General features: G+C 33.0%; 3 protein-coding genes across 5 annotated transcripts; all 3 read left to right on the top strand.

Annotated features, from left to right (window-relative positions):
• The first annotated feature begins 419 nt into the window (after window positions 1–419).
• Window positions 420–10,783, top strand: LOC103501906 (V-type proton ATPase subunit a1). The gene is made up of 18 exons (XM_008465666.3): window positions 420–783; window positions 1,434–1,478; window positions 1,902–2,024; window positions 3,070–3,177; window positions 3,374–3,487; window positions 3,565–3,738; window positions 4,182–4,319; window positions 4,648–4,755; window positions 4,942–5,049; window positions 5,194–5,342; window positions 6,030–6,183; window positions 8,173–8,333; window positions 8,452–8,658; window positions 8,766–8,949; window positions 9,038–9,121; window positions 9,296–9,489; window positions 9,578–9,637; window positions 10,113–10,783. Exons 1-18 carry the CDS (start codon window positions 640–642, stop codon window positions 10,315–10,317), a joined length of 2,460 nt encoding a protein of 819 aa, XP_008463888.2. The 5' UTR covers window positions 420–639; the 3' UTR covers window positions 10,318–10,783.
• Window positions 10,784–13,116: 2,333 nt separating this feature from the next.
• On the top strand, window positions 13,117–16,890 carry LOC103501905 (uncharacterized). 2 transcript variants are annotated; one of them, XM_008465664.3, is made up of 6 exons: window positions 13,117–13,310; window positions 13,440–13,691; window positions 14,537–14,680; window positions 14,763–15,452; window positions 15,816–16,079; window positions 16,543–16,890. In XM_008465664.3, the coding sequence occupies exons 1-5, from the start codon at window positions 13,203–13,205 to the stop codon at window positions 16,062–16,064; spliced, it is 1,443 nt and encodes a 480-aa protein (XP_008463886.2). In that variant the 5' UTR covers window positions 13,117–13,202; the 3' UTR covers window positions 16,065–16,079; window positions 16,543–16,890. The 2 variants fall into 2 exon arrangements, with proteins under 2 accessions (XP_008463886.2, XP_008463887.2); XM_008465665.3 differs by lacking the exon at window positions 16,543–16,890 and having other exon boundaries at window positions 14,763–15,486; window positions 15,816–16,142.
• A 4,486-nt stretch (window positions 16,891–21,376) lies between these two features.
• Window positions 21,377–27,005, top strand: LOC103501904 (DNA repair protein RAD51 homolog 2). Of its 2 annotated transcripts, XM_008465661.3 has the most exons (14): window positions 21,377–21,682; window positions 21,885–21,947; window positions 22,034–22,147; window positions 22,276–22,428; window positions 22,555–22,658; window positions 22,764–22,827; window positions 22,911–22,966; window positions 24,100–24,180; window positions 25,233–25,292; window positions 25,393–25,484; window positions 25,552–25,671; window positions 25,827–25,970; window positions 26,318–26,456; window positions 26,604–27,005. In XM_008465661.3, the coding sequence occupies exons 1-13, from the start codon at window positions 21,599–21,601 to the stop codon at window positions 26,359–26,361; spliced, it is 1,179 nt and encodes a 392-aa protein (XP_008463883.2). In that variant the 5' UTR covers window positions 21,377–21,598; the 3' UTR covers window positions 26,362–26,456; window positions 26,604–27,005. The 2 variants fall into 2 exon arrangements, with proteins under 2 accessions (XP_008463883.2, XP_008463884.2); XM_008465662.3 differs by lacking the exon at window positions 21,885–21,947 and having other exon boundaries at window positions 21,378–21,682.
• Window positions 27,006–27,428: the final 423 nt, after the last annotated feature.

Below are 27,428 nucleotides of genomic sequence, written 5' to 3'. Positions count from 1 at the left end.
CTATCATAGACAAATTGTAATATTTTCCTATATTTATAAATATTTTCACAAGCCTTGTCTTTTGAAATGATTTTTATGCAACTATTTTTAAATATAATAAAATAAACTATAAAAAATTTCACCAACCACGAATGTTTATCTTTAATCTATCGTAAATAAATCGTAATATTTTGATATATATATATATATATATATATATATATATATGAAAATGGGAAAGCATAGTTTATGTATAGTATACGCCACGTTTAATACGTATCAATGAATCAAGTTACATCGCATGCGCCTAAACAAATGGAAGCATTTCTTGGGCTTCCGATCATATTCCTTTAACAATTTCATTCGACGTTAAGGAAAAAGAAAATAATAATAATAATAATAATAATAATAAAAAGAGCTTTCTTCGTTTATCTCATTTAATACAAAAAATTCTTTCATCCCCTTTTCATATTTTTCATCCTTAGTAATGGCAGTTGTAAGGAGAAAACCGAAGCATTGACGCACCAGAAATCTCACTCCCCCCTACCCCACGCGGACCAAAGCACCACTGTGTACAATCCAAGCTTCAGATCTGAAAACTCATCAGATCTCATTTCTCCGGCCGCCGGTTTCTCTTTCGTTTCCGGTAACCAATCAATCATGGAAGAGTTCCTAGACAATATACCTCCCATGGATCTGATGCGTTCCGAGAAGATGACTTTTGTTCAGCTCATTATCCCTGTTGAGTCCGCTCATCGAGCCATTTCATATCTTGGCGAGCTTGGCATCCTTCAATTTAGAGATGTATGTTTCCAATTCTTTGTATTGTACTAATTTTGTCATTTTGTTTTATCTTTAATTGATAGAGGAGAGAGATTTGTTGTTGTGTTTTTATGCTATCTTCACTGTAATTTTTAGAATTTTAGCGTGGATGTCAAGATTAAGGCGTTTTTACTATGTTTTATCGGTATTCTCGTGGTAGAATTGCTGGTTTTGCCGTTCAATTCTAGAATTCAATACTTTGGATTTTGATTTATTAGCGGTTACTGGAAATTTGGATGGATATTGAACTCTAATGTTAGTTTATAGGTTTACTTGGTTGCTGAAGTGTTGGTGGGAATCTAGTAATTGTGTGAGAGTGTATGTTCAATGCAATTTATGTTTAAGTTTCACGATCTCAGAATTGCACCACAAATCACCAGTTGGATTTATGAGTAATGGGGAGACTTCTATGCATTTGACTATTTGAGAATCTAATGGATCAAGCGTCGGGGGATAAGTTATACTTCTTAAAACCACTGTTTGTGTACTATTCAAGTTGCAGTGTCGGATAATCACTGTCTGATAAAATGTTTTAGAAGTAACTCGATTTGCTTATCTATAAATGATTCTTTTTGTTGGCTTGTTGGTGGGGTAAAATTTTCAAATCACAATTTTCTTTTCTTCCTTGGCAGTTAAACGTGGACAAAAGTCCTTTCCAGAGAACCTTTGTTAACCAGGTAACTACTATACTTTGTAAAGAGCAACTTCTATGATATGTCCGCATTCTGTCGGCAGACTTGATAGGTTTTCTGTGATGTCCACTTCCAAACATTATTGAGTATTGTTTACTGTACATGATTTCGTTCCAGATTTAATTGATTCTTGTAGATGGCATTGCCACATTGGACCACTTTTTTGTTTACCTTTCGAGTTCATGGTTTTCCTTCTTGAATTCAGTTCCCTCTGATCAGCTGTTGGCAATTGATCCCTATAATGGAAACCACCTATCAGTGGCAGTTCATAACAAATTGTTAATTTAGTTGTCACTTCAGTTAGTTTAACTTACTGATTTCGAAAGTACTTTTTAGCGATCAACATAAATGGCGGCATCTCAAATGTTCATAAATATTAATCGTTTTATGGTTGAGAGATTTTCACAGGTAAAGCGATGTGCAGAGATGTCAAGGAAGCTAAGATTTTTCAAAGATCAAATCAGTAAAGCTGGTGTACTGGCATCTACACGCCCAATTCTTCAAGAACATATAGAGCTAGAGGATTTAGAGGTAGATTTTAAGCATTCCCCTTTCCTGCCTCTGCATTCAAATGCTTGATTAGTTGGTGGTTTCCTGCCTCTGCATTCAAATGCTTGATTAGTTGGTGGTTATGTAAAGTACCCGTAAAACAACTAAAATACAATATATGCTTGATCAGATATTGTTAGAGACCTTCATGACAGCATTATTGGTTTTGCATAAAATTTTTTTAGAGGACTCAAAATTTTGTGATGTGTGGTCCTTTTGTAAGCTTGTTTGTTAAAATTTTCTTTCCTTGCCTTCTAATATGGCGAACCCATTATTTATTCCTAGGAAAGGTTTCCTTTTAATAAAAAGGCTCCAACTCTGTGTTGCTGCCAATAATACATTGTTTGCAAAACCTGTAGCTTATTTCAAAGTATATAGCCTCACTAACACAAAAAAATGGATATATACATTGTGTTTCCCAACCTTTATGACGTTTAGAATTTTATATATAAAAATATATTATTTCAAATGCTCGATACATTTTATTTTTAATATTTTTTATGCAGAACACCATAAATACATTAACTAACTTGTAATTAGGTTTCAAAGAATGTTTTATCAAACATCTCTCTTGGAATATGAAGGAAATAAAGGTAGTTATATAATTTTCTAAAAGTTATCTACTGAATAGATAAAACTTAATTAGCAATAGAAATGATACTGTGTTCATCAATTTAATTTGATTTATTTTATTGCCCCCCTCCCCCCCAAAAAAAAAAAAAAAAGAGTAACGGAAACAGAAACTTTTGGAAATAAATGAATGTGTGCAGAGGGGAGAGAGGTTCCTTATCCACCGTCTTTAGTGGAATGTGGGTGGGAGTGTGGACGAGATGCCAATTTATATGGTATTCAGGATTGATGTATGTAATAACTCATTAAGTGATTGCACAAGCTAGGAATCTCCTATACACATCAACAATGCCAAATTGCATTATTGCCTGAAGACGGGACAAAACACCCTCAATAGTATGTCAGGACTGCTTTCCTTTAGCATTTAATTGCATTTTCTGGGTTTATTTATTGTCAGATACGACTGGCTGATCATGAGCACGAGCTGATTGAAATGAACTCTAACAGCGAGAAACTTCGACAGTCATATAATGAACTATTAGAATTCAAGATGGTATTGCAAAAGGTAAATTGATTGGCCTCCTGATCCTCCGCTTAATTTCTTTTCATGAATTTTGAATTTGGTTTTGGTAATGTTCTACCATGTGACAATCATACAATACTTGTATCCCTAGTATCTAAATTAGTAAAAACCAAGTATTGATCTTCCTGACATTTTTTGGGGCGTAACTTCTTTAATATTTTCTGTCTGGCAATTTCAGGCAAGCGTCTTTCTGGTGTCCAGTAATAGCCATTCAGTTTCTGAAGAAAGGGAGTTGAATGAAAATGTTTTCTTGAATGATAGCTACGTTGAGGATGGATCATTACTTGAACAGGTAGATTTTTCTTACTTTAATCAATGTAGCTCCTATGTGTAGCTATCTGATTACCTGCACACTGTACTATTTTGTAGGAAATTAGACCTGGACCATCCAACCAATCTGGTTTGAGATTTATTTGTGGAATTATTTGTAAATCCAAAGTTCTTAGATTTGAAAGGATGTTGTTTCGAGCGACAAGGGGAAACATGCTTTTCAATCAGGCACAAGCAGATGTACAGATCGTGGATCCCATATCTATGGAAATGGTCTTCTCCTTACCCTTGACTTTATTTTTTGGTTTGAGGATTAAGGCCTATTGTGCAACCTCTTTTTACTTTCCAATTCATTTTGTTGTGGTTAGTTGTCATGAAAGGATGCATTTAGTTGAAATTTTGGTTTCCTTGAGATTTGTTTACTAACCAGGGGCTTCTTGCACTATTTATTCTGAGATTCCTCTGTATTCAGAATTTTCCCAAGGAACTGAGGAAGAAAATTGAATGTAACAAGGTTCATTGACATAGTTTACAAAGAAAAATAGGTTCATACCAACGGGAAACCCTTTTGAAATTTAATTTTCTCGTCTTCATATGGAGAGTGGAATATCTGAAAATAAAAATTTCTAATTCCTTGCTTTTTTTATCAAATACTTTTTGAAATAAATATTTTCCGTCAGCCATTGTTATTGATACCTATGTGCTTATCATTGCAGGTTGAGAAAACAGTCTTTGTTGTGTTTTTCTCTGGGGAGCAGGCTAGAAACAAAGTTTTGAAGATCTGTGAGGCTTTTGGAGCAAATTGCTATCCTGTTCCTGAAGATGTAACCAAACAGAGGCAGATAACTAGAGAAGTGAGTTGCTTTTTTGCAAGGTTGTTGAAAAAAATTGCATAGATGGTCTACATTTTGTTTTTCTTCTGAAAAAAATATGTTTCTGGTTCTAACAAAATTCTAAAGAATTTCATCCTTTAGTCCGCTTATTTGAATAGGCAATGCGTCAGGACAAACTTTTAATCTTTACTTGAAGTAATTAAATCCTGGCCTACTATCAATAGTATTATGCCAGCTAGAAAAATTTTAAATACATCAATTAATATAACACAATTCTAAACTTTCTACACGTTTATTTGATTTTCATTCCAAAAGTATTGTTGACACTTCAATTTGTATGGGGCTGCAGGTGTCATCTCGCCTCACGGAACTTGAGGCCACTTTAGATGCTGGGATCCGACACCGAAACGAGGCTCTTGCATCAATAGGGTTTCACTTGATTAAATGGATGAATATGGTAAGATGTAATAGACGTACAGTTGCTTCTCTTTTGATCTGAAACTTCTTTCAAATTTTGACATGTGCACATTGAGTCATTGACAAGTTTCTAATCCTTGGAGAAATTAAGTTGATCTTTTGACCTCAGGTGTGCATAGTTTTAAATTGTTCACCATTGTGATATTTGCCTCCCATTTTTTCACAGGTAAGAAGGGAAAAGGCTGTATATGATACGTTAAACATGTTGAATTTTGATGTCACTAAAAAATGTCTTGTTGGAGAAGGATGGTGCCCCATCTTTGCAAAAACTCAGGTACCAGTTCATTATAAAATTCTTAGGTGTCATTACATTGGCTAACCTAGCTTTGCAGTTGGATATATTGTTTATTGTCCTATTTCGTCGAACCTTTTTGTTGTTAACATTCTAGGAATTTTTGTTCCAATAATAATTTTGCAGATTCAAGAGGCACTACAGCGAGCAACATTTGATAGTAGTTCACAAGTGGGGATAATATTTCATGTGATGGATACAGTTGAATCCCCTCCTACATATTTTAGAACCAATCGTTTGACAAATGCTTTTCAAGAAATTGTTGACGCCTATGGGTGAGTCTTGTTGAGACTTGAATTATTAAAGCTGTATTTGATAATGGTTTTGTTTTAAAAAATTATACTTGTTTCTCACCATGTTTTCTTAAATATATTTTTCACCTTTTTTAAAAGACATTGGTACTAAAATCCAAATTAATAAGTGGAAACAAGTTTCTGAAAGTATTGAGCTTTCAATCTATAAAAATGGCAACAAAAAAAATATACATCTTGTGAAATCTTGGGAAAAATCACAAAAAAGATTGTGAACTAGAAAAAAAGCGAAATGACAAGGGTTCTGTATCGAAATCCAAATTACCAATACTGTCTAGGAATTAGAATGACATCTAATGGGACAGTTGAAGAGGTCAGGAGTATGTGGGAATCAACGACTGACCTCGTTTGGGTAGTTTGTCCATGGCTGTAAGTGCGATGATGTGCCAGCATTGTATGGGTGCAAGTATTAGGTTATATCATCCTCCTTTATGGTCCTTGCAGCATGTAAGTGGCTTGTAACTCGTAAAATTTGTGGAACATATTGTTTTGGATAAACTATATGCTTTTAGTCTTTTATGCTGATCTAGACTTATTGGAGTTTCAGTTTGTGTGTGGTCAGTAGAGTAGATACTTTTTTTGTCACGTATATTTTACTTCCGGTTCTACTAATTATAGTATTGAATGTAACATTTTAATTTGAAATTGCAGTGTTGCTAGATATCAAGAAGCAAATCCTGCAGTTTACACTGTTATTACGTTTCCATTCCTATTCGCAGTGATGTTTGGGGATTGGGGTCATGGAATATGCTTGTTGCTTGGAGCTTTGGTTCTTATAGCTCGTGAAAGTAAGCTCAATAATCAGGTATCCAATATTTTTCTTCAATATTATAGTTATACTAAAATTTTGACTAATGGTCAGAAGAATAATGTTAGTTTGCTGTTTTTTCTTTAAAAATATGAAACTTCAATGCTAATACACCATGAGTTGTGGTATTTCACCCATTACTACTTCTGTCCACGAGGACTAGAAAAGCATATGTTAAGAATTTTAATGATTTTAGCTTCATTTTGTTTGTTTGTTTGTTTTTGTTTTTTTTTATGATAGAAAGCTTCAATTGTATCTTGTATTTTGTAATTTGAGCATTAGACTCATTTCATTGTTTCCATTAAAAGAAAAAAGAAAGCATTAGACTCATTTCATTGTTTCCATTAAAAGAAAAAAAGAAAGCATTAGACTCATTTCATTGTTTCCATTAAAAGAAAAAAAGAAAGCATTAGACTCATTTCATTGTTTCCATTAAAAGAAAAAAAGAAAGCATCTTTGTTCGAATGCGAAGGAGGCCTAAAAAAGAAAATGCCACGGGCAGAAGTGTGAATTACAAAAAACTTGAAAAAGCCTCACGATGGGCTGGAAGCATGCTGCTCTTTTTCCCCTCCTTTTCTTCTTCAAGCATCGACATGTCACCCTTTGGAATTTTGGCGTGATTTCTTCTGCTTATCACACGGGCTTTGAAGAACCTTGATTTAATCCTTATTTTTCTCATGACTTTTCTAATTTCTCCTGTTTGGTGAGAGTGCTCAATTTCTACAAAATAATCAAATATTCTCGTGAACTCACAAAATCAAACACAAAACTAACAAAATATGAGCCTGAAAAACAACACATTATATGTGCTATCAAGGGAGTCAATTGAGGAGCTTATCCTCTATCGGCTGAAGGCTTGTTTTTGTTGTTGGCTGGGGGTGTGCTATTTTGTGGGGGCTTTCGGGTGAGAGAAACAGTCAAACTTGTTTCTAGGCACCTTTGTAACCATTCGCTTCTCTTATATATCTCGACGGGATTCCTTTCTTTTAGTTTTTTTTTTTTGTGGGCTTTTTGTATGCCCATGTACAATTTCATTTTTTTCTCCAAAGTCAAGTTTTTTTCATTAGAAAAAAGTTTATTTTTATTACTTTTCTTTTCCCTCTTAAAAACTTTTTGCTGAAAATATTGGTAAAAATTGTGTTATTTTTTAAACGCGACTGTTTAAATTTTATTTTCCAATTCTTATGGAATGAAAATCATAGCTTTACAAATTCAAAATTCTGAATATTATATTTCTCTTTGATATTTTTTCAAATCGTTAACAATTGAGGTGAATCCTCATTGTTAGTTATTGCAGTCTAGATGAAAGAAATCTGTAGAATCAATTATCATACCTTGCAGAACGTCACTTGCTTTCATTTAGAAAAAGCACTTGTGAAGCAGAAGCTATTAAACTCACTCACCCGGGGAGTTCGCAAAGCAGGTGACCGTGTCAACCTTCCTTCACTACTATCATCAACCGGGATGATGCGTTGCTTATTTCATGTCAGTTAGAGAGCTGCATCTAAAGAAAAATCTTCATTAAAACTTCAATTGCTTTAGGGATAGAAAAGGGTGAAAACTGATGAAATCGAGCCATGAGGTGAAAGGATAAATGGATCTTTAGCCAATTGGTCGTTTCTGATTCCAGTCTTATAAACCTGTTGATGAAACAGGTCAAAAAGGTTCTTACTATCGTATCCTATCCACAACCCTTAAATGTATCTTTTTCACACTTGGTGGACACTCATCTTTCAGAAGAATATCTAGAGCAACTAACCTTTTGGGATGACAAGGGTTTGAATTTGATCATTACTTGATAACTATCTGAGAACTGTTTAACTGAAAATGTACTTGGTCATCTGGAACTTTATTTGATTGCTTCGGTAATCTACATGATTCTGAATAAATAACAAATTATCTCTGGAGTCTCTGGACTACCTATTTCGTAATTAGGTATCCTATATATGGTAACATTACCTAATATGTATATCTAATTGTAACCAGAAATTAGGAAGCTTTATGGAGATGCTATTTGGTGGCCGCTATGTCCTTCTTTTGATGTCCCTATTTTCAATTTATTGTGGGTTGATCTACAATGAGTTCTTTTCTGTTCCATATCATATCTTTGGTGCATCTGCTTACAAGTGTCGAGATAATTCATGCAGGTGATCCTTTGTTGCCCTTCGTAATTTTTAAGGTTAAATAAACAATCTAGTGTCAGTTTATACCGATGATTGTTGAGTTTAGAATGTGATGATTTTAATTATGGTTGGTCATTGACAGTGATGCCCACACTGTTGGCTTAGTTAAATTCCGCGATCCCTATCCATTTGGTGTTGACCCAAGCTGGCGTGGAAGTCGTTCAGAACTTCCTTTCCTGAACTCTCTTAAAATGAAGATGTCTATCTTGTTGGGTATAGCTCAAATGAACTTAGGGATCATATTGAGTTATTTTAATGCCCGTTTTACTGGAAGCTCAATCGATATCAGGTCTGTACTTTCACCTTCAGTTTTCACATTTGTCCTTTTAAAATGCTGTCTCTCTTTAAATAGGGGAGGCAGACTAAAAGGAAACTCACACAATGCTATATTATCAGGTACCAGTTTGTACCACAAGTGATCTTCCTTAACAGCCTTTTTGGATATCTTTCTCTTCTCATTGTCATCAAGTGGTGCACTGGATCTCAAGCAGACCTCTATCATGTGATGATTTACATGTTTTTAAGCCCATTTGAGGATCTTGGTGAGAACGAATTGTTTTGGGGCCAAAGACCTCTTCAAGTATGATCTCAGACTTTGGTTTCTATTGTTGCTGACCATCTAAACTTAATGTTCTGTCCTGACGTATATGCAATGCTCAATATTGCAGATTATATTGTTGATGTTGGCTATAGTTGCAGTGCCTTGGATGCTTTTTCCTAAACCCTTTATTTTGAAAAAGATGCACACAGAGGTATGCTAGATCTTACAGCTTTTAATACTCTCCTGTGGCATCACATACAACCTTTTTTTTAATGTTTTGAAACATTTTCTGACTAGTCAAGCTGGTATATGTTTCCTTTCGAGTTAGATATTTTTGCGCGTTATGAAACTTGAAATGTTTTTTTGGATGATTCAATACTTCCAGAGATTTCAAGGCCGTACTTATGGAATGCTTGGAACCTCTGAGATTGATCTTGAGGTGGAACCTGATTCAGCAAGGCAACACCAAGAGGACTTCAATTTTAGTGAGATTTTTGTTCACCAAATGATTCACTCCATAGAATTCGTCTTGGGTGCAGTTTCAAATACAGCATCGTATCTCCGACTTTGGGCTTTAAGGTACTCTAATGGTGTTGCTATTTCTTCGGAACGTCCATCCATCTCAAATTTTAATACGGCTGAGCCTTGTATTTGTTGCTTTGTACAGCTTGGCACACTCAGAACTGTCAACAGTTTTCTATGAGAAAGTACTCCTCTTAGCTTGGGGGTAAGTTTATGATTTCCTTCTCTTTTCCATTACCATTCTTAATACTCACCTCTTCCAATATGCATAATGAAGGAAATATAAAGGATCTTTACACGCGTAAAATGCATGCCATATATTTATTTCCCCTTAAGCCACGTGTACGTACTGGTTGGTTAAAACTCTGATGAGGAGAATTATAGGATAAGTACAACTTAAATTCAGTTTAATTTGTTACTTTAGAATAATTAGTTGTTAATTAGTTATCTTCGTATTTAGGTTAATTAGTTGTTGTTTAGAGAGATTTCCTCAACCTCAAGGGACGGATTTTTCTTGTTTGATCATGAATTTGGCTTAATATCTATACCACCGCATCAAATTCTAGGGATGGGCATAGCTGAAGAAAAATATGAAATGTTTTCTACTAATTTTTTAGGTTATCGCGTTGCTTGAGACGAAACCAAGTTTTGTACAAGTACTGATATTGTTGTGGCAATAGGTATGACAGCTTTGTCGTTCGGCTGATTGGTTTAGCTGTTTTTTCGTTTGCAACTGCTTTCATACTTCTTATGATGGAGACCCTTAGTGCCTTCCTTCATGCCTTGCGTCTTCATTGGGTTGAGTTTCAAAACAAGTTCTACCATGGTGATGGCCACAAGTTCAAACCTTTTTCTTTTGCCTCCATCGACGAGGACGAGGATTAAGCAACTCACCGCAGTTCTTCGAAAAGGGCAAGAGCGAGCTAGAAGGACGCCGAGCGAGGGACCTAAAAAACTAACATTTATAGAAAAAGAAAAAAGAAACCATTTTGTTTGGCAGAGTACTAGTGATACTTTGATCTGACAGTCGCGATCCCCGATTTTGACTTAGAAATATGAAATCCTGGCTCATTCTTTGGATCTGCTCACGTGAAAAGGGTTCAGCTTACGACCATGGCAATCTTTCTTGGAGATATAGTTTTTTCTTTTCTTTTCTTTTCTTTTCTTTTCTTTTCTTTCATATTCTTATATGAAAAATTGAAATTTAGTTCAGTTGATGTAAAGAGGAGCCGGGGATATCTTCTTCTATCATACATCTTGTAGTTTTTTCTTGTATTTTTGGCTTCTTGAATAGGAATTTACATAAAAATGAACACACAGAAAATCATGTGTGAATTTTTTTTTTCTTCCAGATACTTGTGCCTTTATTTCTATTTTTCAGAACGTAATTGTTAATTCCTCTCAAAGTTTTCCTCAAATATATTTGTAAGATTTTATCATTCTAAAGTTGCTTTTCCAATAAGATGCCATCTATTTATTTGTGGTTGTTTTTGTTCTTCCACTTTTATTTTTGGAAAATTAGCAAAGTTTTAGGTTCAAACTTCAAACATTGTATTGTGAAAACCCACAGGACCCATCATCCCTCTATCTCACCATTACACTATAACGCGAAAACATTTTCATTTATTACTTTGCTATCGATATCCATCTCTCTTGCCCTTAAAGAGAAAACTCAATGTTCAATTATTTTAACAGGCCATGCCATCGATGATGTTCTTGGCATCTTTATTTTCTCGATCGAACTTTCAACAATTCCATGCAACATGAATTTTACATAATGTAGTGGAAATTCTAAAGTTACTCTCAACCATATCAGTGTTTAGAAGGTTATAACAAATTATTACGAAAAATAATGTTCTTTGTGGGTAAAAACCAGACGCACGATTTAGATGGTCTATGTCACGCCAATTTTAGTTTAATAGTTGAGTTTGATTTCAATTCAATATCTAGAACATTTCTAGAATTTTATTATTTGAATTTTGAATTTTGTTTCGATTTGGTTCTTATATTTCAATGTTTTCATTTTCTCTCAATTTTTTTATAAAACAATTTCGAAAATAGAAAAAACTCATAGGAAAATAGAAAAAGTACCAAAAATGTCCTGTCAATTATGCCGTCAACAACGCACGCGTAATATTTATGTCCCGTCAATTATGCCGTCAACATCGCACGGCTAATATTTACAATAATTTAGATTTGGCTATTGGTACACAATCGTTATTTATATATGACTCCAATTTATTTTTCAATTCTATCGTCTAATTTTGTTAAGTTTAAATTTGGTTACACGATTCTTTACATTTAATCGTTTAGATTTGGGTCCGATTTCTTTTTCAAATCTTGGTCGTTTAGATTTGGCAGATTTTTTAAAATTCTTTTGCTACATAATTGTTTATTTTTTTTTATACGATGGTTTAAATTTGGTTAAGCTGTTTAAATTTGGCTAAACGATTTTTTAAAATTCTTTTGCTACAATCATAGATCGTTTAAATTTGTGATTTTTTTAAATCTTTAAAAAAAATCTAATTTTTTTTAAAATGTTTTGGTACGATCGTTTAAATTTAGGTTTAGATTTGGATTTAGATTTGGGTTTGATTTTTTTTCAAGATTTTTTAGATTTGCTATTTTTTTTGTACACGAGAAAAAAAGAAGAAAAATAATTGAAAGAAATCACAGCGAAAAAAGAAAGAAAATAAGAAAGAAGATGGAAAGATTTAAATTGAAAAATAAGAAAGATTAAATTGAAAAATAAGAAATATTATGGAAAGAAACAGAAAAAAAAAAAGAAAGAAAGACGATGAAATAAATCGTAAATAATACAAAGAAATGGCAAGAGGAAGAAGCGATTTTACAAAGAAGGAGAAAAAGATGAAAGTATAAACCTAAAATATTTGTTATCATTTTGTTACACGGGTGTAAATCCTTTAACATTTTGTTATTTCCCTAAAAAGAACTTATTTTCTGTCTTCAATGTATTTAAATAATTAAATAAATTATATTAATTAAATTTCACTATTTTTTATTACTTTTAACTTAATTTAAAATTTTAATTCTAATTACTTCAAATTAATAAATAAACGTTGGTATGTGAGTACTTTATTAAAAATTAAAATTATTTAGTGATTAAAGGTGCATTTTTAATACATTTTACATGGTTTGATTTTGAAATCGAGTCCTTTTTTAGATAATTAGAGTATTTGGTAATTACTCATAAGTATATTTTAAATCATTTTTACCAAAAGAGTTTTAAATAAAAATGAGTTCATTAGAAAACATTTTTTTTAAGTCGATCCAAATGATCTCTTAATTAAAATAAAATTCAAACCTTAAGGTAAAATCGTAACATTTGATGCTTAGAGATTAAATTTTGATTGCTTATTACTTCTTTCAAAGATTAAAGAAAGTTGTATACTCGAGGATTAGTGGTTTGGCGATCTACTGTATTTTTACCATTTCTTCATATACTACCCTATTTTTGTCATTATTTTCCAAAAAAAAAACCATATTTCTGAAAATAATCCAGTTTAAATTTGTAGAAATCTATTATATGTAACGATTATGTTAAAGGTACACTCTAACTCTAGAAAGAAGAATCTCTTAAAATTCACCACGTGGCGACGTCAGATAGTGGTACATGTTTTTGTTTAGTTTAAAAAGAAAAAAAAAAAAACAGATATAGTGTTATTTCATCGCATTCTTTCATTAGAAATTTGTTTGTTTTGTTTGGGGAAATAGACTGAAATTCATGTGGGAAAAATCATCATCACGGAATGAATTCTTGTTATCAAGGAATGAACTCTGACTTCGCTGAAATTTGCAACAGAGAAATCGGTATTGTTCCATCAAGAAACTTCTCTCGCAGATTCATTGCTTCAGAGGTTCTTCAAATTTCTTCCTTTAACTCTAATCTCATTCTCAATCCTTTCACTCGTGATCGATTAAATTTTGATTTTGGAGTTAATTACCTCACTTCTTCCTTCAATTCTCCTTTTAATTTTGCAATGCAGACTAATGTAAAACAGCTGAATCTTGAACACAAGTTAAATGGTCACAATGGCTGTGTAAACGCCGTCGAGTTTAACTCCACTGGCGATCTTCTTGTGTCCGGTTCCGATGACTGCAAAGTCATACTCTGGGATTGGGCGATAAATTCTAAGAGGTTTTCGTATCCTTCTGGTCACCTCGACAACATATTCCAAACCAAAATTATGCCCTTCACTGATGATCAGAAAATAGTAACTTCAGCTGCGGATGGAAAGGTGATTTTGTGTAATAAAAAATGACATTTCCTGTCATTTATACCATTTTGTTGTTGCTTTTGTATTTTTGTTCATGTGGCTGGCGGTTTTATACTGATAGATGTTGGATGGATTTTGAAAAACTGGGGTTTAATGGTGCATCCAAGGATTTAGAGAGGAGTACCTAAAATATGGCCAGCACATTGAATAATTTGTACAGGAATAAGGGGTTCTATTGCTTAGGCTTTTATTCATTTTAGGTCATTTATCTTTGTGGCTTTGGCTTTGTTGTCTTGAGTGTCTTCCATTCACTTTCAACTTAATGGACTTTGGTTGATGTTCGCTTAAAAGATAGTTAAATAATGTGGATTGTTAAGCCTTTAAGAAAGAAATATTTCTAACTTGTAATCTAGGCCGATCAGTCCTCATCGATGAGCAACTGTTTTTACCATTAGCTTCCATGCAAAAATCACTTCTATATCAGGAATTATATTCTTTCTCGTGTCTCCAGCATCGTTTTTTTGGTCCATCTTTTGCCTTTATTCCTGCTCCGTGTTGAGTAAAAAATAACTTAATTATTATATATGGAGAAGAAGATCAGGTTTTGCTGATGGTACTGGCTGATAGAAGACAGAACGGCAAGTGTGTATTGAAAAATTAATGTGTTGATGGTTATAGATTGTAGGAGAATGATTTGGTTGTACTAGAGCCATTGTTTTTGTTCGTATTATGTCTGTAGTTTCCATATTGTTAATCAGTTAGGTGTGTGATCTGATTTTGGCCCAACTTGTATTCTCTAATACTCTAAAAGTTGGGAATGTTATCAACTTGAATGCTTGTTTTTTTCCTTTCCCTCTTTCATCCAGGTAAGACTTGGGCAAGTCTTGGGTGATGGCAGAGTTATTACCCAAATGTTAGGGGAGCATCAAGGCTCTGTTCATGAACTTGCTGTGGAGCCTGGAAGCCCTCACATGTTTTACAGCTGCGGCGAAGACGGTCTTGTGCAGCATGTAAGTGAATCTGCTGTATGATCCTCTATTGAAGCTTTTTAATTCCATTTGATGTGGATAACCTTTTTATTCTAATTTTCAGTTCGATTTACGCAATACTTCTGCAAGAAAACTTTTCTATTGCACCACCTTTGCCGAAAGAAGCAAGCATCCTCCTAAGACTGTTGAACTGAACGCCATTGCAATTGACCCAAGAAATCCAAATTTCTTTGCATTGGGTGGTTCAGATGAATATGCACGCTTGTATGATTTGAGGAATTGCCGAGGTGATGTTACAAGTTCCAATAGAGTTGTTGATACTTTCTGTCCACACCATTTGATCCAAACTAACAATTTCCACATCACGGGATTGGCTTTCTCAAATTCGAGTGAGCTGCTAATAACTTACAGTGACGAGCTTATTTATCTGTTTCAGAAGAATATGGGGCTAGGCCCCTCACCATTGACTGTCTCGTCCGAGAATTTGTTGCGGGAACTTAAACGGCCACAGGTTTACTCTGGACACAGAAACTCAGCAACAGTTAAAGGGGTGAATTTCTTTGGCCCTAATGCAGAATATATTGTGAGTGGCTCCGATTGTGGTCATATATATATTTGGAAGAAGAAGGGAGCTGTACTTGTGAAGTTAATGTTGGGTGATCATGATGTCGTAAATCATATCGAGCCCCATCCACACCTGCCTATTCTTGCTACGTGTGGCATTGAAAATAATATAAAAATTTGGACCCCCATGGCTAGTGATGTTCCTCCTCTGCCTGATGACATGGAACAAGTAATATCACCTCTCTATGGGCATTGTCGCTACGGTCCATTCTTCTCTCTCGTTTACTCCTAGTAAATTAGGACTTTACATTAACGCAAAAACTTGAGTTGGTAGGCGTAGCATATTAAATCTTTTATGCATATTCTTAATGCTCTCTCTAATTAGTTTTTTTACTACTCGTATTCTACTCTTCTTCAATAATTGCTTTGCTGTCTACCTATTTCGCATCAAGAAGAATATATACTAACAAAACTTGCTCGTTCTTGATCAGTTGCAATTATCAGGACAAACCACGAATTTTAAAGAAATGAGACATGGAATTTAGGACTTCAGTTTTCTTAGATATCTTATTATACATTTGTCATTGACCAGATAATGGAGTCCAATAAGCAAGGAAGAGAAGACCACTCACGAGTGACCCTTACTCCTGATGTTATCGTTCATGTCCTGCGCCTGCAAAGAAGACAAACATCTGTATTTACGGAAAGACGATACAACCCAGCCGATATCAGCAGTGATGAAGAAAATGAATGGGAAGCTTATAATCTAGAAGTCCTAGATGGCAATGTTTCTCTTGAAGAAGATTCCACAGAACATGCTTCCGAGTGTAACATCAGCTAGAATTACTCATTAAGTGTAAGCTCCTGGCCTCTTCACTTGCAAATTTTGCATTGCTGCTCATCAGAGTGATTTTGCTTCCTCGCTATGTTGTGCTTTTCTTTCTATTAATATTTAGGTTTAGTTTCTATATAGATCCTAAGTTTTCAAATGCTACACATTTGGTTCCCAAATTTTGAGTTTGTTTTCAATTTAGTCTTTAAGTTTCAAAAGGTACAACTTTACTTTTGTGATTTGAGTTTGGTTCAATTTGGTTCTTAGGTTTCTACTTTTAACCTCGACTTTCTTTCAAGGACCAAATCAAAATACTCCAATCTCAAGGTAAAATTGCAAACATTTTGAAACTTATGGGCTAAATAATTGAAACTAAACCCAAAACTTAATAACTGATGTGTAACATTTTTAAATCGGTAGATAGACCAATTAGAAATTAAACCCAAAACCCGAGTTACTTTTCCTTCTTTTCTTTCCTTTTCTTTAGGGGAATGAACAATGCTATAGGTCGAATGTGACGTGACAAAGACAGAATTACATAGAGTGAAGAAACAATCTTGCATCTAACCATCATAGATTGACCTAATGGTAAAAGAGGAGACATAGTCTCAATAACTATCTAGAAGGTCAACGGGCGTAGTTTGGGAGAATGAATTTCACCGTCAAGCATGTTTCATTCTTCAATCTTCAAGCAAGTTTCACCCTTTTGATTGCTTGGAACTACTCAGATAGGTCAATTTTGATTCGTTGACACTATTATATGAACTTTCTCTGTAATAAGTGAGGTAGAGTAGGTCTGATTTAACCTATTAATAATACGAAATTGATTAAGACATATATCTTCAACCAAGAATATAGTTCTTACTCAATTGATTAGGATGCTTCAACCAAAAGGTTAGTTAACGTGGTAGGATTAGAGTCAAATAGGATATCTAGGTTAAATCCTTATGATTAGGATTATGATTAGTTTTCTTGATTTATTGGGACTGGGATTAAGATTAGTTTCTTTGTGTTATTAGGATTACGATTAGTTTGTTTTACTCTTCTCTATGGATAGAGGAATTGTCTTCTTGTATCTACAACTCTTGATTCATAATTAATCGGATTCTTGGACAGGCTAGATCAATTAAGAAAACTAATCCTAATCTTAATCAATTAAATATCTAAACTAAATATCCTAATTTATTTTAATCCTACTACATCATTAGTAGTTTCGGTACACACATTCTATGCGTTATTGAACTCAACTCATGTTTAGTATTAGTATTTTCTCGTAATCTTAGTCAAGAAGTTATATACATCTACCCTAGTTGTAGGAAATCTGAATACATAATTTTATTTCATGTTGTCATGTTATTAGTTTGGTAACACGCTTGTTCGAAGGGTTTGATATTAGTATTTTCCTAAACCATAAAACTAAATGTAACTTCTTACTAAAGAGTAGGTTGAATATATACTATTAATAATTAATTTATGAACTTATATTAAAAAGTTTATCCAATAATTATTTTACAATATCATATAGAGTCCGCAGTGATGGATCCAAAAATCTAGAAAAAAATGTAAAAAGTGAGACTTTAAACCTAAGTAGAAGGCTTGATGATAGTTTTACCACTAGGCTAATAATTAGTATTGTTATTATATTAGTTATACATAAATCTATAGAGTATAAAATTGGGGTTGGGGTTGGAGGGGGGATTGAGCTCGTTGGACTTATTCTAACGTATTTTAATTTAACTATAATAATTGAATTTCTAATATGTAATGTTGTATTTATTGAAGTTTTAGCCTTTTAATATAAATTTACATCTATAAATTTCTTATTCAAAATCTAAATACAACGAAATGAAAATACAAAATATTTAGAACAAGTCTGAAAAAACATCTTAAAGATGGGTTGATTGGGAGTTGTGAGACTTTGTGTAAGTCTTCCTTTAATATTAAAGTTGCTCATTTGGGGTCGGCTTGACCAAAAAGCAGCCGTCCACATTGAAACCCAATATTGCTTTACCATCACGCCAACATTATTGTTCTATCTTACAGGATGGTTATGTTTTATGATTTATAATTAGAATTTTATTTTTTTATAATTTGATAAATCTGTTGGAAATAGTTTCTATAATATGAACTATTTACTATAGATATTATTTATAAAGGTTTGTCAAATTATAAAAATTAAATTCTGACTTTTAAAACTATGTGAACTAAATTTTTTAGAAACTAAATTTATAATTTAATCTAGGAAAATTACTTGGGTGTATTTTGGATGGTAACTATTTATCTGTCCCACTAAATTTATCAATTTTTTGTTATTTGTGTGTGTGATGAATAAATAGTAAACTTGAATTTGGTTTTTATATATTTGATTGTTGTAGTTCAGTTAAATCTTACAAATCATTTAGGTTATGTGAGCACATTTCTAAAAAAGTTAAGAAATGGTTTGTGAAGTTTGATTAAGAGGATTTTGAAATTGTTAAAACATTTTTATCATTTTTAAAATATTTAATTGAGTGGATTTAGTTATTCAAAACTAATAACATGAAAATTGCATTTAAAAAGTTAAAAATTTAACTATTATATTCATTCTGAGTAATAAAAAAAAGTCATATTTAATTATATAGTAATTTTGAATACCCTCGTTTTAATAATTTCTTAATCACTTTAAATGGTGTTGTTATGCTCAAATTAGCAAGTGCATGAACTTTTAAGTAAATTTTGGTTTGTTGTATGTACTACCTACAACCTCACGTGTTCTTTAATACTCTTACAACTCATCAAACCATATTAGTGGATTGACCAAAATAGACTTATGAATCTATATTAGAATAGATACAAATTAAATAGTATAGTAGTCTATCTTAGTCTATCGAATCTATCAATTGTGATGTTTTGTTATATTTATAAATATTTTTAAAAGTTTCCTCGTTTAAAATAATTTTCCAAACTAATATAGTATTATTAGCATATTTTTATTCCTGTTTTTAATAATTAAACCAAAGTTTATGAAGAAAAGAAAATGTATGCCATAATGCCAAAGAAAGGTAGGCTGGTGAAGGCTACCATGGAATCTTCTCTCAACAACATTTTTCATCATATTACATTCAATTAAATTTGGCTCTATAAATACAATTTCTTAAACCACACATTCAATATACCAAAATTTGCTCTTATTTTGTCTACTTTATCTTTACTTTTATTTTATTTTATTTTATTTTTTCCCATTCAAAGCTAAACTTAGCCATGTCCTTTCCTTCATCTTCTTCAAAAATTAGGTCAAACTCAAACCACCAACCCAAAAGAGGCAGTGTTAAAGCTCAAATTTTTAAGAGCTTTTACATTTTCATGGTGTCTTTAACCAAGTCCATGGTGGAATTTGTAGTTGCTAATTGAAGAAACTGCCATGGCTGCAATTTCCTTGGTTCATAAGTGTTTTCTTTTTACGAAATTATTATAGTTTAGTTGGCATAGAGGACTATTTTCTCGATCGAAATGTTAAAAAGTTTGAATCTCGCACGTGGATAGAAAAGAGAAATGTTTATTTTTTATTTTGTTTTTGTTTTTCATTTTTTGTTTTTTTAAACTTTGTTTCCATGTATATTCATTCTATCCTCATTGATTTTTTCCCTCTTTCTGTTGATCATTAACAAAAGTTTGTAACTTGTTTTGAAATCCAATCATTTGACTTTTTTTTTTGGTCATGTATACTATCATTAAATTCAATGATTTAGATATGAAAAAAATAATACAAAGGTTAGAATAATTATTATGGGATTTATGGTTCCTGTTAGGTATAAAAATTCCAAAACTAAGATTTTTTTTAGTATTGATAAGAAGAGTTTAAGGATATTTTAATCTAACTCGATTCTCAAGAAAATGAGTGTATGTTAATTATCGTGAAAAAATATTTTCAAAACAATATTCAAGTTTGTACCATATGTTTATCCTTTTTAAGTACTAGGGTTGACCTTTTCAATTAAGGGCACGTGAGATGAAAGATTCAAACATGTAACTTTTTGATCGAGATTATATGTCTAAATCGATTTATCTATATTTAAATTGGTCATTGAAGTTTGTATTTTAATGAACTATATTTGCTTCTTATTTCCCACGGCAAGAATGCTTGTGTTTTAGTTTAATTTGCATTCATCTCTATGTTTGTATTTTATATGAATAATTGTTACTTGTAATCAATAAAATGATTGAAAGGTCGGGCTTTTTTATGTCTGGTTATGAGCTAGAACTTGTCTCTATCTTATTGACAATGAACATCATGTTTTAGACGTATGATTTGAATTAAATGATAAATTTGTTACGTATCTAAGTAAGTCCATCGTAGAGTATCAAATATTCAATTCGAATTGCAATTATGTTACACACGAGCTTATTTGATATTTCAGAAGACGAGGAAATGACCATGATTTTGTATAAAAGACCACCCTGTAATTTTTTTTAAATATTGGTTATTGCTTTTTTAAATAAAAATAACAAATGTGTCTTTTTAAAAAAAGAATTAATAATAAAAAATAAATTATTTACACCTTATAAAAATCACAAAAATTCAATATACTCGAATTTTCTACTAAATGTAAATATTTGGTCGATTCTACTATTTTTTACAATTTTCTTTAATATATGTAATGATCGCAATGTAAATGAATTGAATTAAAATATAACCAACAATTCAGATGAATTTAGCTCAATATTTATTTTTGGATTATTCTTTTATAAAAAATAGGAGCTTTTGCAAAAATAATAAAAAAAAATTATAATAATAGAGTTTACGTCGCTACATTTTTTAAATTGCAAAAAGTTACAAATTTAAAAGCAAAACTCTCTCTAATAGCTGTTCGATAGCTCCCTCCAATATATTTACTTAATATGAAAAAAAATGTTTTTTTTACCAATTTCCCAAAATTGAAGCATAAAATTTATTAGATAAAAAAATATTAAAGATTGTTTTTTAAAATAAAGAGATTAGGGAGAACAAGAAAAAAAACACATTTCTAAATTTTAATTTTCTTGCATATATTTCATATATCAATCATTTGATATACCATTCACGTTGGATATAAAATAATCAGATATTGATCAACAAGTATTTGATGAATTTGTTATTATCCATTTATTTTAGCTTAGTTACACATACTTGACACAGATTAAGGTGGCTGCTTACCATTTATTTCATCTGAAAGATATCATAAAAAATCAAATAATTTCATAATTAGTGTTTACATACACATTGTTATTACGCCAATTCGATTAAATGGTGTCACTCATGTCTTTAAATGTTTACATATTAGTTATTGCAGTTTTAACTCATTTGAATGAGAAAAAGAAAAATGAATTCCTTTAAAAGATAAATTTCACTATTGGGAATCCATTCGCACTACAAATAATGCGGTGCTTAACTTAGCCATTAAACAATGTTCATGTTTCTTCAGCTTTCCCGCCATTTTAATTGATTACTCCACCGGATCAACCATTCTAGGGTTTCGCATTTGGCGGGAGACCATAGAACGCGATAGATTGAAGAAGTTGATTGAATGGCGAACAGATCAATTCACCAGATGGGATTACCCAGGTCGATTGCTAACATTTTTGCTGCTCGAAATATTAACACAGCCAAGGTAATGATGAAACTTCGTGGTTCCTCACCATTATTTTGTCGATTTATTCATCCACTTCGTGTTTAATACGCCATAATTAGAAACCGGGGTGAATCCTTTACATTATGTAGTTCATGCGAACAACTTTTAAGTTTCTCGATTTTACCACTTACTGGAAATCCTTTGTTGGAAATTAAACTTTTGCAATGGTTTCTTAATTTAGAGTGAATTCGTAATGTCGCCTATTGAATGGGATTCTCTCTTTTGGGTTCTCTTTCCTGGCTCGGTCAGTTGTTCCTGGTTGCATTATTTTGCTTTTCTTTAGTCTGTTTTAGCAAAAATTTCTGTATAAGTTTATTTGATTTGTTTCAGGAAGCTTTATCCTTAACTGAATTTGAGTTGATGGAGTTATTGGACGTGGGATTGTCGGACGTTGCATCCGCAGTTGCACACATTAGTGAAATTGCTTCTCCTCCTTATCAGACCGTAAGTAATTGATTCTGTTTAATTGGTTAGAGCTCATTAAATTTCTCTACGATGGGGAATATCTTCTGGGTTTCCCACATTTCTGACTTCTGTTGCTTTTAGAAGTGATGTTCTTGTGGCGTCTGTAGGCGCTTTCTCTGATGGAGCAAAGACTTCAAAACGAGCATTTAGCTGGCCATCTTTCCACATGTTTAAAAGGTTTAGATGAGGCCTTATTTGGTGGAATTCCATTTGGTGTCTTGACAGAACTTGTTGGTCCAGCTGGAATTGGCAAAACGCAAGTGTGATTCTTTCCTATTTTTCTGGTTTGTTAATAATTTTTGTTTGTAACGGAAAATTTTCTTGAAAGTGTATCGTTTTTAACTAATTTCTACTGACTCACTACTCTGCTGGTTGTTGGATTTCAGTTTTGCTTGAAACTCTCTTTCTTAGCTGCTTTACCACCGAGTTACGGAGGTTTGGATGGCCGTGTAATATATATTGATGTAGAATCTAAGTTTAGTTCCAGAAGGTATTTGAAGTACACCATCGTATTGGATGATTCTATATTTGCGTAATGGGTGCTTCACTTTTTTGCCTTTTCATATCCTGTCTGTCTGTCTCTCTCTCTCTCCAGGATGATTGAAATTGGTATGAGAAGCTTTCCTGATGTATTTAACAAGAAAGACATGGCAAAAGAGGTATTAAAATAATAAACATTCTCTTCATTTAAAATTTTAATTTACAGTGCTTTAAGATGGATCCATGTCAATTTACATTCCAGATGGCTGGTAGGATCCTTGTTTTGCGGCCAGCATCACTTTCTGAATTCACTGAGAGGTTTGATCAATGACAAAGAATTTTATTTAGCCTAAGCATGTGTTAAGCCACCAATACTTTTCACATATAACCGTAGAAATAAGGGGAAGTGGGCACGTGAGATGAAGGAGGGAAATGCGGGATTAGGGGAACTGAATGGTGGGCCCAGCAGTTTGTTAGGATTGGGGGAAGTTTTAATAGGGAAGATTCAGAGAGGAAAGGGAGCAGAATTTTGTGGAGTAACATCAGGACTAACTCACTCCTTGAGAGATAGGAGGAGTAGTATCAGGTTCCGTCGTTTTGGTTTATGGTTTTCTGTAATTATTTCTCTGTTTTTGATTTGGTTTTGATTGCTGGTTGAAAGTCTTGTGTTCTGGTTAGGGCAGGATTGCTATCGTAGTAGTGTGCTTTGATTTTTCTTTTCATTTCCTATTGTAATTAAGTTTGAATATCAATAAAGTAGAGTCACCATACTTGTGTTCTATCGCCATGTCAATGATTTGTGAGAAAAAATGCTGATGACAACATAAATTAGTCTGCAAATTTTAGCAGAATATGTCTTTTATAAAAAGGAATTGGGGGTATTTGCTACACATGCTCTAGTTACAGATTGGTTCAACTGCAATGTCACCTGAAATAACAGTGAATATTCATATGGAATACGATTGATATGATTGTGAGTATTTAGGTTTTTTTCTTTTTTTTTTGGTATGAGTTAGAGCTCGTTCCTAACTAATGTCCGACGTCTTAGTACCAGAGGGTTTGAGTTTAATTGATCACCTCGTGTCTGGACAGGCATACGTTTGTGGCTCAAATATCAAATATGATGGGAGCACAAATGAATTGGCAATTATACACTTGCTTGAGTTATAGCAATGAGATCTGAATAAGTCTGTATCTACTACTTCTGCGAGAAATTTATTTTGTGCACTTTGACATGCAATGCACAAACTCAGTTCAGTTACCTAATAGAATTGCTGCAAATTATTGAGCATGTTCTCTTTTTCCTCTAACCACGAACCCACGCATTGATATAGCTCTATGGTTATGGATTTTGAGATATATTTTCATAAAATGTCCATGAGTTTACTCAGTTCATTTTTTGTCACATTTACACCTGCCTTGATACAAGTTTCTGCTGTCTGTTTTTCCAGTCTGCACAGAATCAAGGTTTCACTTCTGGAGCAAGAAGTAAAGCTAGTAATCATTGATAGCATGGCTGCTCTTATTACTGGGTAATTTACTTTTTCTCTCTCCTGACTTTCTCTCTATCTTCTGTTCAAATGAGGCTTCTATACCCAGCTTCAGTTGGGGTCTCAATTCTCATTGACATGTATTAAAGTAGCTTCAATTTTACGATATTAAGGTTTCTTTAGTAAATTTTTCTGTTCATTCAATTTTCTAGAGTTCAAAGAGTCATAATTTTGACATGTTTGGTAACCATTTGTTTTTAGTTTTTGGTTTTGTGAAAACTAGGTTTCTTCAGCAAATTGTTGCTGAGTGTTTTCACTACGAATAACCATTTACTTCTTATCATGGTTTTCATTTTATTAACTAAACACTAGAAATCTTAATCAATTTTCAAAAACAAAAACTATTTTTTGAAAACTACTTTTTTCTTTTTTGTTATTAAATTGTAAATTTGGTCTCTTTGGTTTAAAGAAAATTCAAATTTAGTCCCTATGGTTTTAGAAGTTGAAATGTAGTCCTTATGGTTTGATAAAACTTCATAGATGACCCCTGTGATTTGATAAAATCATAATAAATTGTTCATATGGTAAGGACTCTTTATGATGACTTTATCAAACTATAGGGACTAAATACGAACTTTCTACAAATAATAGGAGCTAAACATACAATTTAACCACTTTTTTGTTTTAGTTTTCAAAACCTAACTTGGTGAAAACACTCATAAAGATAAAAAATAAGAATCAATAGGTGAAAGTACTGTTTATAAGCTTAATTTTCAAAAATTAAATGGTTATCAAAAGGTCCCTTGTCTTTTTTATTTTTGGTTTCTCAAAATCAATAATTTTTCTTCTAGACTTTATCTTGAAATAAGTGGTTGGCTAAGATTTGAGGAGTAGAGAGGTAAATTTTAGGAACAAAATTAGTTTCAAATAGGCCTAAGATTCATCTTTTGTGCTATGATGTATTTTTTATATTTTTTAGGAGAGTTCCCCTTGTTATTTGGAACGAAACCACATTGGTGTAAGAATCAAAGGTTATTCATAGTACATTTCCATCAGCTTCTTTCTGATGCTTCAAGAAAATGTTCTTTTTCCAGGGAGTATGAGCTAGGGGCACCCAAACAGCATTCATTGGGTTGGCATATTTCTTTTATTAAGTGAGATTTGGTTCCACCTTACTCTGGTTGGATTTTCTTGTGTTCTGTAACTGTTTGATTTGTCTTTTGAGTGTTGTCATTTGATTTCCCACCATCTCAGGTCAATTGCTGAGTTTGCACGAATTCCAGTTGTCGTGACAAATCAAGTAAGATCCCGAAACAGGAAAGAGGTCTCCCATTATTCATTTCAAGGTATGGTGGTGTTATTTATCTGAAAATTGATCGAATTTGTTTACTCACAATAGCTTCTCTGTGGCAGGAAGGAGCAGGAGTGAATCTCAAGAATATTCTTCAGGATATGATTCTCATCTTGTTGCTGCCTTGGGTGTTCATTGGGCTCATTCTGTGACAATTCGTCTGGTGCTTGAAGTGAAATCTGGTTAGTACACGTTTTACTGATAACACCTTATAGCTCACATAATGCACGGAATATCGCTTATGGTGTCAATAGAGTTGATGGACCATCATCTTACAAATATCTTTTCAACTTTTTTAAATGTTTTCTAACTTGTCATTTCCATCCTCCTCCTGTAGGTCAGAGGTTTATAAAGCTTGCGAAGTCTCCCATGTCTCCACCTCTAGCCTTCCCATTCACGATAACCCCATCAGGTGTTTCATTGCTGAGCAACAATGGAGAAGAACTGAGTGGAGCAGAAATCAACGAGATTCATTGTCAAGGTTAACAGTACCAACATAAACAAGGCCCTCTCTTCATTTTCCTCTCCTATTGGTCAAAAGTTTAGTTGACTTAAAGTTGGAAGCTCGATTAAATTTAAAACATCTATGACATGTTTGCTTTTGTTTCTAAACCTCTCTGAAATTATCAAAACATGTTAAGGAGATCTGATGTTAGTGCAATTACCACCCAGCCTCATTGTCTGAAAGTTATCCACCAAGGATGCCACGAGAACTTTGCTTTTTGTGTATTATTTTTCTGCTGAAGTTCAGTCTAACATATACACTGCACTGGGTTTCTTTCTCGCTTTGTTATCTTTTAGTCATTTGATTTTTCAACATTAATGCAGGACACAGTGATATTATCATCAATCACTTAGGAAAGCATCAGTGACCATTGCCACTCAAATGCGATTGGTACTGCTTAAATCCCATGCCTCTCATGCATAACGAGGCTTATGCTGAATTGGTGGCTTCCTGTTGTTAATGGTCCGTTAACAAGCAATAGTGAACTGATTCCTAATTATTTTTTTCATTCTAATTTATTGTTTCATTTTAACGTTTGAAATTACATTGAATTGTTTTTCCTATTTCATGAGAATCCACGATTTATTCTATCATTTTCTTTTTACTCAGGACATGTTTACAGGATAGCTCAGAACTAACCAGCAGAACCTGGAAGATGGAAGCGATATCCAACCTGCGGATGATTTTTGTTGAGAGGAATTGCCTACCTTAGTTTCTTTAGCGATAAAAATTAGTGGAAACTGGAAAGTATATGCAGGACTGAAGTTTCTTAGTGATAAAATGCTTAGAAAGTACAGGTAGGACGTCATATTGATTCATTAATATGCTAGGACAGGGCTGCCTGGAAGTTGATCGTCCTTCATCGAGCTCCTATTTGAAAGGAAAAGTGGATGCCTGCCATCTGCTACCATTGTGGTTTGGCCCACCCTTTCTTTGATCCTTGTAATGGCACATCGTGACATTTACCTACATCCATTTAAGCTATATAGATTACGGAATATGTTCTGAAAATTTTAAACTATGCCCCTGAAATTGTTGCCTTGAAAATTTTAAATACCCCACCTTCTGAATATTGTCTTGGTGGTGGAGGTCCCAACATGTTCAATATTCTTAGGCCCCTGAAGGTGGTGACTACACGTATAGAGAATGAATCTTGCATTATTTAGCAAAAAATTGTTAAATGCATCAAATTCATGTAATGGACTAAAGTTGCAAAGATTCCAATCATTAATTTTGGAACTCTTGGAACACAATCGCTATCAAAACCATGGAATTTGTGTTATGTTCTAAACATAGAGAATACAGATTTCTATGGACTAATGCATTTTATGCTCACATGAGTGTTCATTCCAAATTTTCAAGTAGAGTAAGCTTGGGAGGAAAAAAAAAATCAGATTGACCTGAAGGTTTGTATGTAATGTTGTATCCTGATGT

The sequence above is a fragment of the Cucumis melo genome, chromosome 11 (genome assembly GCF_025177605.1).
Source record: "Cucumis melo cultivar AY chromosome 11, USDA_Cmelo_AY_1.0, whole genome shotgun sequence".
NCBI lineage: Eukaryota > Viridiplantae > Streptophyta > Magnoliopsida > Cucurbitales > Cucurbitaceae > Cucumis > Cucumis melo.
The sequence above is the reverse complement of the archived record's forward strand: the minus strand, read 5'-3'. Positions and strand labels throughout refer to the sequence as shown.

Coding starts and splice junctions, on each gene's coding strand:
- LOC103501906 (XM_008465666.3), top strand. CDS start 640: ATGGAAGAGTTCCTAGACAATATACCTCCCATGGATCTGATGCGTTCC. Junction 4,320..4,647: donor AGAGGCAGATAACTAGAGAA/GTGAGTTGCTTT, acceptor ATGGGGCTGCAG/GTGTCATCTCGCCTCACGGA. Junction 8,950..9,037: donor GGGGCCAAAGACCTCTTCAA/GTATGATCTCAG, acceptor TCAATATTGCAG/ATTATATTGTTGATGTTGGC.
- LOC103501905 (XM_008465664.3), top strand. CDS start 13,203: ATGAATTCTTGTTATCAAGGAATGAACTCTGACTTCGCTGAAATTTGC. Junction 13,692..14,536: donor CTTCAGCTGCGGATGGAAAG/GTGATTTTGTGT, acceptor TCTTTCATCCAG/GTAAGACTTGGGCAAGTCTT. Junction 15,453..15,815: donor TGCCTGATGACATGGAACAA/GTAATATCACCT, acceptor GTCATTGACCAG/ATAATGGAGTCCAATAAGCA.
- LOC103501904 (XM_008465661.3), top strand. CDS start 21,599: ATGGCGAACAGATCAATTCACCAGATGGGATTACCCAGGTCGATTGCT. Junction 25,672..25,826: donor GGTGCTTGAAGTGAAATCTG/GTTAGTACACGT, acceptor CTCCTCCTGTAG/GTCAGAGGTTTATAAAGCTT. Junction 25,971..26,317: donor CAACGAGATTCATTGTCAAG/GTTAACAGTACC, acceptor ACATTAATGCAG/GACACAGTGATATTATCATC.